Source organism: Pogona vitticeps, chromosome 5, assembly GCF_051106095.1.
Source record: "Pogona vitticeps strain Pit_001003342236 chromosome 5, PviZW2.1, whole genome shotgun sequence".
Lineage (NCBI taxonomy): Eukaryota > Metazoa > Chordata > Lepidosauria > Squamata > Agamidae > Pogona > Pogona vitticeps.
The window spans coordinates 133875001-133892500 of record NC_135787.1 but is presented as its reverse complement, the minus strand read 5'-3'; the positions used below and the strand labels follow the sequence as shown (position 1 = coordinate 133892500).

Genomic DNA, 17500 nt, shown 5'->3' with positions numbered 1-17500 from the left:
CTTTGATGTTTTGTGTTTTTACCAGAGTCCACTTATTTACTGTGGATTCCAAGTGACATTTTCCTATTTTCTTTTAACTGCTTTTAGCATACCAACTAGTTTGGTACAAGTAAAAACTCTTAAACTTCTCTAGACATGGCTTTTAAGTGAATATACACTTTGCCATATGTTTATTATTTTAAGTCCAGCTGTTAGAAATCTTTTCTACTCTATAGTAAAATAGTGCCACGTTATATGTGCTTTCCATGTGCTACCACTTGATCTTAGGGTTCCTGCCCTCTAAGCCTTTGCCCATATGAGGGAGTCATTCAAGTTCATTTTTGGATATTGAATATTCAAACTTTTAGACTGAAAACCTTAGATATAAATGCTAAAGGAGAACAATATTCATAGAAAGCCCTTCTGGAATTTTGCTTGCAGAACATTTGTGTTCTGTTCAATTTAATTCTATTTCATTGTGTAAAGCATGAAAATACAACAAAATCCTACTCCCCCTTCTTCTCGTTAAAGCATGTAGTGTTCAGAAAAACTAATTTCGTAATTATTTTATGTACATTTCCTGGCAAGATTACATTTAAATGACACCACTTATATGTATAGGTCACAGGTTATATAGCATTGTGGTAGTAATGCTAGCTTCTTTTTTGGAATTTGTTTCATCTTATTCCAATGTTTGCATTAATTTATTATTAAATCAAAGATCATTGTCATCATTATTAAGGCGAAATATCAGCATTGTAGAACATACCATTTTTCTCTGTGCCCACAATCTAGAAATTTGTGCTGGCGAGTCTGTACAAGTTTGGGGTATTTTTGAAGCATCTCTGCATTTAAACAGGCTGAGTTGCAGGATGGTGAAATCTCTGACTTCAGGCCTCTGTGCTAACTCAGAAGACTTAACTTTACTTGCATCCATTGTGTCCATTTATCTACTTTTGGTTGCAAACTTCTTAACTAGCTGGAAAATATAATAGCATTACCAACACCCACCTATAGAGTTTGGATTGTTGTTCCGCTCATGACAGGAAAATCACAGTACAAATCTGCCTATCTGGAGTTTCAGTTCCTACCTTAATAGGTACTTAAGAGTTAGAAATAGTTTGAAGATGAGAAAATTAGAGGTCCATGTGGGTCAAATTATTGCAGATTTCCCAATTCTTTCATGTAGATAAATTACTGCCGTTTAGTAAATTTAAATTCAGCAATCCTGTTTCATTGCTCACCTGGAATTATTCTTTATCTTCATGTGTAAAGCAATTACACTAATTTGCTGCAACAATCTGCATGGTTGCCTATAAATAAATAAATAACTCTAACTTTGAAAAATCTGTTTATTTCCAGAAGCCCAACGTTAGTGAAAAACATACCCACCAGCTTAGGCTATGGAGCAGCACTTAACGCAAGCTTACAGGTAAAATTTACAACATTTGTTTTTCCTACCGGTCTGTTTCGTACTGTATATTGTTTCCCTTTGTGTAACAGAACTCCCCATGTTTATGTGAACATTAGGGACACTGCTAAGCACATTAATCTTCCAAGTTAAGTTGCATTACCTAGCACTGCAAAAAGTACTAGTTCTAATTCCTATTACTTTTGATGTGGAGAAGCAAGAAGGACACCCTGTGGCAAAATCTGGAACACTCAGATTGGCTGCAAATGCTAGATTGATAGAAGCTTTTGCAAATGCATGTGGATGTGCATTAATATTTATCCAAGCTGTCACGAATGATTTCACATCGTAGTGTTGGGGAACATGGTGCTCATAGCAAAAAACTTTAAAGTTTAATTATAAAATATAATTTTTATGCAGAAAAGGCAAATGTCAGGACTTCTTTATTTTGAGTTAAGTTCTGGTCATTTTTTATGATCCAGCAGCTGCTTGTAGTGTAAAAGAACAGCACCCTTGCACATTAGGACACAAGGCGGAGGCTTTAAGTGCACTTTAGAGTTAGAAATAGTTTGAAGGCAGAAAACACTGCATGTCAGTGTCAGAGCATATTTAATATCTCCATCCAGTGATGCAAGAATATGTGGGCAAGTGTACCATGTCAGATGTGGAACAAATGGCACAAAGATGTTTCTCGTCATTATGTGGGCCTGTTGACATAGATATACATCAGTACATATTAAGCTGCTTCCAGATATCAAATGGCTAACGATTCTGCATCATTCTTTTGCTAGGCGGCACTGGCTGAGAGTAGTTTACCTTTGCTTGGTAACCCTGGATTGATAAACAATGCATCCAGTGGTTTGCTACAGGCAGTCCATGAAGACCTCAATGGTTCGCTGGATCACCTTGACAGCAATGGAAATAGCAGTCCAGGCTGCTCTCCTCAGCCTCACATGTAAGTAGGGTCAGCCTTCATTTATGGGAAAAGTAATTTATCTGAAACCCCAAGTGTTGGTTAATGTGCTTTCAGGTGCAAGTAAGAATATTTGAAACCTACCCATGTGTCTGGCAAACAGCTACTTCAGTTCAAGCTTGGAAGCCCACATGAATAAGAGTTTCCTGTTGCACAGAGCAAGTAACAGGAAATGCCTACATACATGCAGAAAGAGTGCTTTTCTCATATTGGATGGAATGAGGAACTCCCTCTCTGGTGGACTGGTGTTGTTGCTTAAATTCCACTGTGGAATTATATGTGCTCGTAGAGTGTCTTTGATTTAAACATGGTGCTAATGTATACCACCATGTACATGACTACCATCTGCAAACAAACAAACAAAAAGTAGCTAATATAATTGCAATATATTCACGTGGTAGCGCTGCGGGTTAAACCGCTGAAGCCTCTGTGCTGCAAGGTCAGAAGACCTGCAGTCGTAAGATTGAATCCACATGACGGAGTGAGCCCCAGTCGCTTGTCCCAGCTCCCGCCAACCTAGCGGTTCGAAAGCATGCAAAATGCAAAAATGTGAGTAGATAAATAGGTACCACCTCGGTGGGAAGGTAAATGGCGTTCCGTGTCTAGTCATGCTGGCCATGTGACCACAGAGGATTGTCTGCGGACAAACGCTAGCTCTATGGGTTGGGAACGGAGATAAGCACCGCCGCCTAGAGTCAGACACGACTGAACAAAATTGTCAAGGGGAACCTTACCTATTGACTTAGCCACTTTTGCTTTTCAGGGATTTTTTTCTGCAGCTCTGATCATTGGTATATGAGTGTTCTGTGCAGTTAATATTTCTTTTCATCAAACATCTGAAATCTTTACCAAATGTTTAGTCTGTAAGATTAGATAATAAAAGCAGTCCATTTGGAATCAGTTGTAATTTAACTATACTTACAAGTCCTTAACGTGTTTATGGACTGTCACTGAGATAGTGCCCATTTATATAACCATAAAATGCTAAGTTTAACTGTTACGTTGAGTTTACATAGAAGCTAGTAAAGTGTAACTTTTTGCCTGTCTTATAAATCAGTGTAATTACATATTCAACTTTAATTACTGGTGCGTCTGTATTGGCAAGGTTTATATATTATATTTTATGCAAGACTATGATTCCTATTAATATTTAGCAGCTAAGTATATCATTAATTACTCTAAAATCTTTCCCCCACCATCTTTTTAATGCAGCTCAGAGAGTGGCAGTATTAAAAATTGATGTATTGTGGATTTCAGAAATGTGTACGACGCCTAAGAAATGCCTGGCCTTAATCGGGGGTGTCAAATGTGGCAGTTTCTTGTTTAGTAAATAGTAAAACACGTACCTTGGAGGTATCATTTCCCAGGTTATTTATATAATAATTAGAGATGTGACATCTAAGTAGACATAGATATAGGTTCGCTGTAGGATGTCCCTACTTAATGATTGTATCTTTGTGTATAAAATGTACTATCTGGCCTGTCCTTGTTATTTAATTTTCTCTTTCATATTTTCCATATTTATTATACATGTTGTTCTGGAACAATAATGGCAAGTTAAGCAATATAGGTTTTATTAGTAAATTATCAGAGTTGTACATTTAAGTTTACATTTTTACACATGGAGATTTCATGTGTGTTGCTTCCTGATTTCTTTTTCTTATTATTATTTCATTACTTATTCTCGTTGTTAGTTTCACCTTTCAGCCCAGTAACTATAAATTTACTATATGCAAATCTTTAAGAATATGTACCATATTATTTGCCATTTTATTTGCCGTTTGTTGCATCACCTTAGGGAAAAAAGCCCTATATGCACACACACTCATAAGCGAGAACATTAGTGTGCTTTAGCGAGTTCCAAAGCATTACAATTTTTTTCCAAAATGGAAAAATTTGTCTCTTGGAAGTGTCTTTAGATGTATTAAATAATACAAAAGAAGTAATAAAACTTGAAGTAGAAAGAACATGAATATAAGCTCTTGAGAACAACTGTACTCTAAAACAAGTAAAGTGAGCCATCAGACAAAAGTTTTTATACCCTGTGCTGTATGCTATCAACCATGCATTGGGTAGCTTGAGGCCTTTTACTTTTAGCAGTTCTCCTGAGTATGCTAATGCTCTCTTTCTGTCTAAAATGCCAAGACAATAAAACTTTAAAGAGCAAACAAGAGTTAGATCATGTGTATTAAAAACAGCTATTTCACAGAGATGAATTACATTTCCTATTTATACTTGTTTGGTAACAGCATTTCAGATCTCTAATTCTCTGTTTACCGAATGAGGTACACAGACTGTATATCACCTATGCTACATATAGCTTCTGTAGTCAGCATACATTGTTCTCTATATACTGTAGTGGAGAATAAATTTTCCATACTACAGAGAGCATAGATATGTTTAAAAATAACTATACAAGATACAAGTGATTTCAGTCCAAAAATAAGAAACTATACAAAAGAAGCAACAAAATTTTGCATTCCCCCCCCCCAATCATCTATGAGCCACCTTGAGCCCCTACTCTGGAGACAGGTGACTCGGAAATGAAACTGAGTGAAATAAACACATTAATAAATAATAAAGCTAAGAGGAAGAAAGAGAGGAAAATAGACGTGGGCTATTTGTATCCATGTCCCTGGAGATATATATACAAATCATGGCACCACATCCCCTCCACAGAGAACCGTCCAGTCCACTGAGTGGTCGCAGCGCAGGGGTCCTTTGTGGGTTTTTTTGCCAATACAGGAAAAAGCCTGGCTAGTGCTTCCCTTCCTCATTCCCTTCCTCTTTCCCACAGCCACTTTGGCAAGGAGGCAGGATGGGGAGACGGGGAATTGCTGGCCAGGCTCCTTTCCAGATTGGTGCAGTGAAGACAATGAGGGACCCCAGCGCTGCACAGAGACCGGCCGGTTCTGGGAGAAGGGAATGGGCCTCTGTGGTGCTGCGATTCATATTTGTATCCCCAGGGATACAGAGTTTATTGGTTGTTGTGGGTTTTTCAGGCTCTTTGGTCATGTTCTGAAGGTTGTTCAGATTTCCTACTCCAGTCCTCTGAAGATGCCAGCCACAGAGACTGGCGAAATGTCAAGAACAACCTTCAGAACACGGCCAAAGAGCCCGAAAAACCCAGAACAACCATGAGATCCTGGCTGTGAAAGTCTTTGTGAATACATCAGAGTTTATTGCTTCACATTATGTACCATATGGTGATAGGGTGTTGTTTGCACAAAGCTCAAAAGGGCTTTCTGAGGCAACAGAGAAGTTCCTTTTTCTTTGAACCCAAGATCAGGATTCTGCTCTCAGCTATCTTTTTCTTCCCGTGTCTTTGAAATCTAACCCAGTGGTTCTTAACCTTTGTTACTCGGATGTTTTTGAACTGCAACTCCCAGAAACCCCAGCCAGCACAGTTGGTGGTGAAGGCTTCTGGGAGTTGTAGTCCAAAACTCCTGAGTAACCCAAGGTTAAGAACCAGTGATCTAACCCATCAAACCCAGGCCTCATTTATACCTTACAAAGAACTGAGTAAATTGTTTTTCTGTGGTTCTTTCCCACAGTAATCTGGGAGCAGCTATAGAGGTCATCTCCCCCCCCCCAAAAAAAAACCACAGACATGGGTCCTAGCTCCTTGGTATGAAATGAAGATCATGAAACTTATTGACTTGAATTGAATAAATACACCTGACATGTAACTTGTGTATTGCCGCTATTATTTTTGTATAGTAGAACACAGAGATTTGGGAACAAAGTGATTCATGAACACACTGATTTAACCCTATGTGAATTGACAAGGTATTTACTATGTTGTAGCAACAAGCAGTGAGCTTTTTGTTTGGGATTCCAAACTGAAACAGTTGCAGTGGGCACCATAGACTAGAATTCCAAAAATGTAGCTCTCTAATGCTAACTGTTCTCCACTTCTGCACAATTTCTTTTCAACAATAATAGGATCAGAGCTGCTGCCTTATACCAGGTCAGACTATCCTATTGAGTTCAGTGTTATCTGCTCAGACTGGCAACTCTTCACATCAGCTTTAGCAAATTTGAGGCAAAGCTGAGTCAGACATATTTATGAATTGCTTGATAACATCAAGTGATCATGTACCAAAGACAGAAAAGGCACCTTGCATATGACTGCCAAGGTACAAGAAGGAGGCAGGTTGTGTATGCAGATCCTGCATATAAATAATGGATAAGATGCTGGACTGTGTTCATCCAGATCTCTATGTCAGTGAACAAGAAGGAGGTTTAGAACTGTTAAAAAACCAGATTGAGCATGGAAGTAGTGTGGCATGGAGTAAAAAAATGTAATGTTCACTAAAATCTGTTAACAGAGGTGTCTCTGAGTTATGCTGAGCAAACAGGTTATGCATGTGTGAATAACCTGTAGGGTTTATTAGGCTGGCCAAGGCTAAGTGAATTTCTTATCCTCGCTAGACATCATCAGTAGGAAAGGCTTTTTCTGTTTCCTGAATTGTTCTCAAAGCACTAACTCAAGGAATAAGCGTAAGCTATAATCTAGAGATGTTTTCCTGTATTCCTCCCAGTACATTACTTATCCCATAAACATCGTATTTTTGTACTCTGACTCATTTTAAAATACTGGAATCAGTTAAAGACAGGTAAGTAGATACCCACAATCTTTTATGATATATATGCATACACCTTTTCTGCAGAGGTTATATTTGAGTGAAACAAGAAGCAAAAAAGGAAGGATGGAAGGTTATCTGAAAAGATCAATCTATGTGAGCTTTGTCTTTCCTCCTCCATTTCTGTATTATGCAAGAAAGGAGAGTTTTAACTGTATAAAGCTTCAGTCATCCTTTCCCACCTTTTGTATTTGGGTGTCTTTCCCAACACGATCCTCTTTACCTTTCCAACTTTTGCCCAGCCTGGATCTTTTTTTCTTTTTCTTCTTTATAGTATGATCTGCATAAACATCAAACTTTTTATGTTTTCAAACTTTTTTATTCTTTAAATTTTGTTTCCAAAGGCAAGTGTGATCATTCTGTTCTTAAGGTCTTTTTGAGGTGCTTCAGTTTGAAACCAGTCCATTGTCAAATCGCTCCCATATCTGATTATTCCAGTCCCCTACTGTTAGACTTTCAAACTACTTACAGTAGGTTATCTCTCATTCCCGTTTCAATCCCTTTCATTCCCTTGTGTTTTTAACTTCCTATCATTCCTCTTCCCCCACCCCCTTTGCATTTTTGTATTTCTGCTCTTTGTCCCATCTCATGATGCTTCTGAATTTACTTTGGAAGCTTCTTTGGTTGTAGAAAGTGTCAATGATGCAAGATTCTTGTTCACTGGGTGAGATTGGCATACTGAATATTATAAAATAAATCAAACAGAGCTATACTGAGCTTTGGAAGAATTATTGAGAATAATTTAATTGAGTCAATGAGGATACCAGTGCTACTGCATTTTATGAAATACTTCATGCATCAACACCATTTAATCTTGTTATTATAATATATTAAAGTATGTTGTGGTCTTTATATTTGTAATCTTAAAACAGTCAAGAAATGAAAATATTATTTACTATGTGATGTATTTCTGTATTTCCTTGCTGGCTTTAGTTAAGATGGAATATTATTCTTGGACACCTTTGAAGCCAAAGTTTTATCTGAGCATTGGATTCACATAAAAGCTGCATCTATCTCAGGTTTTAGGTAGATTCTCTGGTTATTTCTTATTGTACAGAAAAGCAGCATTCCACCTTCTAGTTGCATTTAAACCTTTAATATTTGTAGTGTGCATGGAAATAAGTGACCCATGTAGCACTAAAAGAAGAAATAATTTGGGGTGCTGATGGTGGAATTATATTCCATGTGACAAATATACTGTGACAAATAATGTTCATAAATAATATTCTCTCCCCCAACATCTCCCCAAACCATACATTTTCCTCTCCTCCTCTGCATTCATTTTATATTGTTTCACTTCACGTTTCAGATCTAGCCTCTTGTATTTTGCTTCCCTGCTCATCAGCTCCCTGATCTTTCTAGCCTTATATGCTGTTGCTCTCAGCAGCCTCAGCAGCCCTTTATCATTTCCTCTTTAGTTGTTTAAATGTTACATGCCTTTGATCGAACAGTTGATGTTCCATTTTTTATATAATATTCTAACCCCATTTGTTGCACTTTCACAATTCTTTCTATTTCCTCTTAACAAAAAGATCACTCTAGAGATAGAGTGCCTGCAGCTGTCTTGTGCTGAAAAGTGTCATATCCCTGTAGTATGAATTGTGGAAGTTTGCAGGATCCTTTGGGGTTTTGTGGGATCTATACAGTAGCAAAATGCATGGATGCTTTGTTGAAAACTTTATTCCATCCTCTTTTGAATTTGCAACAATTGAATATGTTTGTAGAGGCATATTAATAATTCTTGGACCCTGGGGCTGTGTGTGTCTGCATGCGCACACACATACATATGCACATACACATGTTCAGATGCTAATTGATTGAATTTTAACTATGATAGTTCTTGTAACTAAATATGACCCAGCCATTCTAAATACTGACAGGTTTTATCTTCAGTCTGAAATGTGAAACCTCTTATCAGCAGAACAAAAGCACAGGATTCTCAAATTGGTTAGACCAGCAAAGGAAAGATTGCAGGGCAAAAAGCAAATATGTATGTCATAAAGTTATAAATACTGTTTTCTAGTTCATACACACAACTTCATAAACTGATGACTAAAATATCAAGTCATATCATATGTGAATGAACCTAAGCCATCATAGTTAACAGCACTATCATTTCACAGACCTGACATAACAGATTTGTGGAAGTCCAACAGAACTTTCATATGATTTTGTATCATTTTAAGCGTAGTGTTTCTTTAATGGAGGCAGTTTGTACACATTCATCAAGTTAAAAAAATTTAAGTAATGATTATACATCTGTGAACCAGCTCCTGATAAGCAGCACCGAAACAACAAAGATTGGGAAATTTGTAAAAGGAAGTTGAGGCATATACTATGGATTTGACAAAAGGGCTGTTGCAAGTATATGAGATTATACAGGTTGTGATGAACCCAAATGTGCTAGAGAAACCAAAGATGTTGTTACAGAGCTGAATGAAACTAAAAGTAGAGTGTGACGTGAAATGAATAGTATTCAAACTCATTTCCTTAGTAGCTAGTTTTAGTTGTGATTTTATGGCCTAGATTATGCTAGTAGTAAATGATTACCCCGTAAGTAATGTATGAGTGAGTGTGGTTGTTGTTTAAGAAGTCTAACATTACGTTCAGATATTATTAAGCATATTCAAATTCATTATTTTTTTTCTGATCAGACAGACAGACAGATAGATATGTTTTTGTGGTCTCTCTACTCTCTCTTGTGGCTTCAATTCATTACTTTTGGGTTTTTTAATCACAGTTGCTGGTGGTTATCCGTTCTTTAGGCTACCCGTACAAATCAGAATAGTAAACCAGACTGTCCTGATATACGAGCTTCACTTCAGCTGCAGTTTCCCATTTCAATTTGGGCATCATGGGAAACAGTTTTAGGAAACTAAGCAGTGTAAAATAAAGGCAGAGGAGAAGGCACATAGGCACACAGCCACTTTTATTAGACTATGGTGGTGATCAGACAAGCATGTAGCATGCAATTTGTTTCACTTTTAGTGTGGTTTGGTTCACCCAGTTTTCTGGTGACCACATATGTTTTAAGTAAGAGCAATCCATCCTGCCTCTTTTGCGATCTGTTCTGTGCCTTTCTGGCACAGCACTAGGGCTGCAGTTTATTTGGTGCGGTTGGCAGTGCTCCTGATTATTATGTTCTGCAGCCTCTCTTGTTGCTTTATTCATTCCCAAATAGAGCTGCGGGTGGCATTTTCTTCAATGACAACCCTGTGACGTATAATGGGTAGTGACAGTAAAAAAGACAACAGCAAAACCCTCTCCTCTATTTTCCTCTTCTCACATTTTTTTTTTAAAAATATTCTTCAAAATGATGCAGTGCTATTTCACATATAAGGGAGTATCCATGCTAGGTTGACATCTTGCTGTAACACTATACCACTTACTAAATGAAACAAAATAAAGGGGGAAGTCGCTGTAGCACACAGAATGACAGTCATGACAAAAGGTGGGGAAAGGGATGGGGTAGGGGTTCAGTCATCAAAAGAGGGGAATTGAAGTGATTTCAAGTAATGTCTGGATCCTTCTCACAGAAGAAGAAATCTGTCCTGTGTGAATGGAAGGCTTGCTTAAGTGCGAGATAAAATAGATTGCACTGAAGAGAAGAACCTTTGAAATGTAACCCAAATCACTCCAAATTCCTCTGTCTAGTCACGCCCTATGATTGTTACTAAATCTTTGCTCTGCTAGGGATGCCGTTTTGCTGCAGCTCTTTATGCTTGTGGGTTTTTTTTACACTGCATTCAATCTTTTTTGTTACATAGAAAATGTTCACTTATGGAAACACTGTCCATAGAATTTTAAGGCAAGCCCTGCAGCTTTATATTGTGTATTCGTGCCATTCACATTGTTGTCTTGTGTCTGTGCACCACCTGATTGATACAAGACACGAATATATGATTATAAGCGTTATTCGGTATAATTCTCAAATCTCACTTCCACCAGCCAGAGCACACTTTATATATGTACAAGAGATCATTTCAAGGATATTTTGGTTTCTCTGCAATCCCATTAACCCTCTTTGGTTGTTCTGTTTAATCCCTGGTAATCTACAAGGCATCTGATTCTTTTGCAGCTTTCCTGCTTCTCTTAAAAGAATTTCAGGTTATCTTTCTTCTTCCTGTGTTTTTGCCATGTTCAAAGCAGCCCACAGGCCCCTTTCTGATTCATCCCCCCAGAGTAAAGAACAAGTGTTTCTACAAAACATGACCTCTTTTAATATGAAAATTGAACATTTCATGACCTTTGTCCAACTGCCAAATTAACTGTATTGGAAATCTGCAGGGTATTTTTTTTATAAACCAAACTGGAAAATACTCTACTTTCAGTGACAATATTTTAGAGTGCTAGCTATTCACAAGGTTTTGAGGTGGAAATTGAAATTTCCTTTCAGTGGTATCCCTATTCATAAGTACCCAGTCTCAATATTATCTCCGGTATTCCAAACAAATCAAATCTAGAGAATAAAGGTCAAGTGGTATATTGCATCTCTTGAGATTGGTACTCTTTGGTTGCCTTTTTCCTCTTCTGTTCTTCTGTCTCATCCCCTTCTCTTTGCTTGCCTCTCACTGTTTTCTTTATGGTCATACAATTTCTTCAATACAAACAGCCAGTGAAGGCAAATTTCACTCCGGCAGTTCTTGTTTACATAACAGATGCACCTCCCACCACACAGATTAAGCATTTCTGCCAACTTGAATAATAAACCTAAATAATTCCAGAACTTCAGATCTAAAATGCAACAAACCTTGAAAGTTTTATTTCAAAGGAGAAAAAAAATACAAATTTAAAATTTGGTGATTCTAAAATTTGAAACACCTAAGCACTCTTCCAACCATTAAAAAAAATCAGGAGTGTGGTGCTATACTCACACACACACTCCTGTCCTATTCCATTAGCTGTCTGCCTGATTTGTCAAACTAGATTTTGTTCTGACATCCAAACAAGGAAACTGCTTTGTGTGCTTCCTGAAAACTTGCCGTTGCATCCTGTGTTGCAATTCATGCTTCTACAGAATACTTAAGCTGTAGTTTCTGCAAACCTAAGAAAATTCTTACATTTGAGAGTTTAAAGTGACCTATTTCCATATTCTACACCTATTTCTTCACCTCTGTTAAATGGCTTTAATGTCCTACTTCTTCATCATTAATGTCCCTCGTCCAGCAAATTGTGGAAACTGAATGTTGCAGAGATGGTTCCAGACAATAGGCTATGCCTATATGATTAAGATAACATTAAAGTCAATTTCCCCAAGTATGTAGAAGTCTTTGAGTGTAAACAGCACATGTTGCCACTGCTGAAACACATTTGGAACTGCCAATTGTTATTAGCAACAACCACTGGATTGGGAGTGGTACAACTAGCTGAGTATAAATTGCAACTCCTGAATTGTTATTTCCTTTCTTAAATCCCAAAGGAAGTGAATTTTGAATTCAAGATGTAGCTATTGTCCCTAAACATCAAAAGAATCTGCTTCTATTTCTCATCCTTGTCTATGGTATTGATCAGAAAGGAAATATAAACAGTGTTTCTCCTAGCTCAATCATTATAGCGTAGGGATTTCTCTGTAATGGCTGCCTCTTATATTCCATTCTTACTTTCAAGCTGATTTGTGTTCAGAGTTGAGATGCACATTCTGTAAACCTGAAAAAACTATGATTGAAAAAAAGAACATGTTGTACCCTATTCTGAAAGCTTAGAATATTTTGAAAAGTGCACTGCTATGTACACTAACATGTAGTAAAACATTCCGATAGAACATCACACAATCCCAACAAATTAACATCCCAGCAAACTCTTAAGTTGCATGCATTGTTCCCATTTTTCTTTAATAGAAATTAGAGCCATTAGGGTCATGTTAGTGCAAAATATTCTTGGGGGGGGGGGGTAGCAGTGGATTACAGTGAAATTACCAGAGCAAAGTTAATTCCACTAAAATCCGACTTGAGTTTAGCAGACAAGTATTAAAATGTTTAGGACTCCTTCACTTATATGTATATCGCTAATGTGCAGTATCCAGCTGTTCTCAAGAAATATGCCTTCAAGTAATGAAACCTCCAAGCCCTGCATGATAACACAGAGTATGTTTAAATTAAGTACAGTTGTGCCTCGCTAGACAGTTGCCCCGCATGACAGGTTTTTTCGCTAGACATTGACTTTTTGCGATCGCTGTAGCTATTCGCAAAACAGTGATTTCTATGGGGGAATTTCGCTGGACAATGTTTGGTCCCAGCTTCGCAAACTGATTTTCGCTAGACAATGATTTTGACAGCTCCCTCCGCGCTCGCAAAATGGGTGTTTTCGGGACCTAAGCTTCGCAAGACAGCTATTTAAACAGCTGATCAGCGGTTCGCAAAGCGGCTTTCCTATGGCTGATCTTCGCTAGACAATGACGATTCTTCCCCATTGGAACGCATTAAACAGGTTTCAATGCATTCCAATGGGGAAATGCTTTTCGCTAGACAATGATTTCACTAAACAGCAATTTCAGTGGAATGGATTATCATCGTTTAGCGAGGCACCACTGTAATTCTGACAGTGCATTGCAGATAATTTATCAAAATATGGAGTGGATCTCTTGTGTTGATCCCTTCCTTTTTGGTTAAAAATCTTTCCTTTTGGGTCAACATTTGTCTTAAAAGACAAATTGATAAATAACATGTCCTTTTATTGTTCTTAATTAATCTGCTTCAGGGAGGCACAACCCACGTAGTTTACCATTCTCTGTAGACTACTTCACACTTTCTGTGCCATTCCACATGTACAGGTGTTCCAGAAGCATTTGCAACAGGAAGTCTGAAGACCTCTAGTGTTTAGAACACATGCCAAGAGTGCAGTTCCTTCAGAGTTCTTAGGCATGCATGGACTGCAAGATGCCCACCTCTTTCATACTTTTTTGCTGCAGAGGATGCACTTGGAACTTTGGAAGATGAGAAGGATTCCAGCATTCCAACATTGTCTATAGTGTTTAGAAGCAGAGCAATTCCCAGGCTTGACAGATCTGGGAGAATTCACTGCTGCCACATCCAGAAAAGTACTGGTGTCACAATGATTGGTGCTTTCCTTGAACCTTGTTCAGTAAAGAGGGAACTGAGTACTGCCAGTTTCTATCTTGCACAAGCCTAACTTCCTGAGGAAGAACATGAAAGCTCTCATGTCAAAGCAAACTTATTGTTGCAGAGGAAAATTGTAAAATACGTGGAATGAATTCTTGTATGTTCAGAAATGAATCAGGATTTTATTCAGAGCTTCAGATAGTTATATTCAACCATTTGAATTTGAAATGGGATTATACCCTATTTTCCCCATAGATTTTAGCCATCTGTCACAGTACTCCTAACATTCTTTCTTTTTTGTTACTCTTTACACCAAACCTAGGGACTTGGTGGTGCTGCGGGTTAAACCACTGAAGCCTCTGTGCTGCAAGGTCAGAAGACCTGCAGTCGTAAGATTGAATCCACACAATGGAGTGAGCCCCCATAGCTTGTCCCAGCTCCCGCCAACCTAGCATTTCGAAAGCATGAAAAATGCGAGTAGATAAATAGGTACCACCGTGGTGGGAATGTAACAGCATTCTGTGTCTAGTCGCGCTGGCCATGTGACCACGGAAGATTGTCTTCAGACAAATGCTAGCTCTATGGGTTGGAAATGGAGATGAGTACCGCCCCCTAGAGTTGAACACTAGACAAATTATCAAGGGGAACCTTTTCCTTTACCTTACACCAAACATAATGAAAACATCTGAAAGCCAGGGAGATCCAAACTTTTGCCTGGTTTGAACAAATACATTGTAACTTGATTTCCTTTCGTGAAAGAATGAAACCTACAAATTCAGGAGCTGATAGGCTTGGAGTCATGGACTGGTAAAGGTAATAGGGTACGCAGTCCAGCTAGAAATGATGCTTTGTATCTGTGAGGATTCTCAGTCATCCAGGTAAGATTATGTGGAAGTTGAGGCATGGCAACTGGGCTTCTTTCTTGTTAGGTTGAAACATTTCGCTACTCATCCAAGTAGCTTCTTCAGTCTGAGGAGAGTTGGTAGGAGTCCCTAATATATCCTGCACATTGGTTTCACTTCCCCCTGGTCTGAATAGGCTCATCAGATGGACGAAGGATGCTTTGTAGTATGGCTAGAAGCCTGAGCCCACCTGCTGAAATAACAGAGAACTGCAAAGTTCTTTTCACTGTATATGAAGAATTCTCACAGTGTGTTCTTATCATTTAAGGGGGGAAATGAACATTTTGTGCAAAGTCTTATGTTCTGCATAAAATTTTATAACTTGTGATTGTGGAAATTGCCCAGAATTAGAATGATTGCTGCTTTATTTAAGAATTGGAAACGATAATCAAATGTTGTGATAAGTCAGTCCTTCCGTGCTTTGTGTTTATGTGTTCTTTGCTTGTCAAAAGGAAAAGAAATTAGAGAAATTTTATTCAAATTACAGTGGGGTCTTGACTTGAGAACTTAATCCGTATTGGAAGGCGGTTCTCAAGTCAAAAATTCTGTAGGTCAAGTCTCCATTGACCTACAGTGCATTGAAAACCGATTAATCCCGTAACAGGCCGTTTTTGTTCCATTTTGGTTTTTTTCTGGTCTGTAAGTCAATTCTCAGGCTGCAAGTAAAACCTATATTTTGCGGCCAGAGAAGTCTGTAACTCAAAAAGTCTGTAAGTCAAGCCGTCTGTAAGTCAAGGGTCACTGTACAAAGAACCTGAATAGAAAAAAAGAGAGAGTTCTGTGTCTTACTGGATGCCTTTAATGACATGACAAACACTACTATGTTCTGAATTTCCATCCTCTGGATGCTTGTCACAAGACAAGTCCAGTTGTCCTTGTAAATGGATTTCATTGGCCAGGAGCAGAATGTCACAGGCAGGGCTGAAATCAAGAGCTTTGTTGTGTATTGTTATCTACCCTCAAGCTTTGAGTTGAGATGGAATTTTGGAAGTATTAAATACAATAAATGTTTTTTTACGCATCACAAATCGGTATAGGATTTGGGAGTCTTAGTTGCAATCCCACTCTCTTTACTCTTGCTCTGATCTACGCACAAGAAACTTCTAAGGGGAGCTGTGAACATGGACTCAAGCTGATTTGGGGCAAAACAAGATATAAATGTGGCAAATGGTATGGCTTGGGCTCAGACAGGCCTCAGTTCCCTAATGGCAATATTCAAAATGAAGAAAATGATCCCACTGCACTTAGATTAGGAAAAATTATAATGTGAGAAACTGCTCAGAGATTACCTTTCTAAGTCCTTGTCCTGCCATGATGGCCTGACTCTTTCAACTTGTCTCTAATCAAGTGAAATAGCAAATGACATTCTTAGTTGCAGATTGACTTTTCAGCACCAATTGTTTAAGGAGCAGGTTGACACAATAATTATGTAATGTGTTCAGCAGTAGTTACAACAAAAGAGCATGCAACAATAAGTGTGTAACTAGGGCAGACAGTTGTTATACCCTAAAATGTAGTTTTCACAGTTGTTGAAGTTTATCTTTTACTGTCCTAATAACTTACAGACTCACCTTGTTTGTTTAAACTTTTATAGATAGCTTTCAGACATTTTTGCATGTTCAGGAAAGCACAGACCATATTCTGAGAAGAGGGATCTTTGTACTATGCAGTACAAGTAATACATAAACCTGTAGCTGAACCCTATTGTTAGGAGATGATATGCACTCAGATGTCAAAAAACAATGCATTGTGAAATGCTATTAGGCCTGGTTTCAGTAGCCCATTTACTAGTGACGGGCTAGGAACATCCAACATTCTTTGAGATCAAATCCTTCTTCAGAGTTAACATTTTTATATAAAATAAGACAATAAGGGTGACTATGCTTTCCCTCTGTGTATATATATAGCAGGGAGGGCTGTTTTTGAATATTTTTTTCACACTTGATTTTGTTCTACAAAATATTTCTGGGAAGAAATAGGGTTTAAATGTCCGTGGCTATCACAGGCCAAGACCTGCACATCCTTTGCCTCATTCAAGGCCCAAGTGACTTTTGCTAAAGACAGAGTGGGGAGGGCTAATGAATGTCACTTTTCCAAGAAATCAAATGCCTCTGACATGTCTTCTAACTACAGCCAAAGGTTTTGTTTTCTTTTTCTGTGTGGGGAACATTCAAGCTCAGACAGAAAAGCAAAACTACTCTGAGGTGCAAACACAGCCCAAGACCTTTGGGTGTCCAAGGCATATTACATTGTCTGAGCTGAGTTGTTTTACCCCTCCTAAGGACTGGAGTAGCTTTGCTGCTATCATTATTCTTCTGCACCACATGGTAAGCAAACTCTTTGAATAGGATGTATTTGCTCTACCCTTAAGCTGGTTGTATGAATGGTTGTACAGATGAGCTCAAATGCATGACAGAGATTAAAACTAGATTCCAGTTGGAGGAAGCCCAATCAAATGATCCAGCTAGGGGCCGCAACAAGATGGTCTCCTTCACTCCTTCTCCAGTCTTCCATGCTACCCAGAACTGCTC

The 17500-nt window shown here is 38.2% G+C and overlaps 1 protein-coding gene across 9 annotated transcripts in view; it reads left to right on the top strand.

Moving 5' to 3' along the window:
* FOXP2 (forkhead box P2) overlaps positions 1–17500 on the top strand; it is a 576890-nt gene that overhangs the window by 550974 nt on the left and 8416 nt on the right. For all 9 annotated transcript variants that reach the window (XM_020789698.3, XM_078376822.1, XM_078376823.1 and 6 more), the window contains 2 exons: positions 1342–1411; positions 2182–2345. In XM_020789698.3, coding sequence (XP_020645357.3) covers positions 1342–1411; positions 2182–2345 — 234 coding nt within the window. The remainder of the gene's footprint in view (positions 1–1341; positions 1412–2181; positions 2346–17500) is intronic.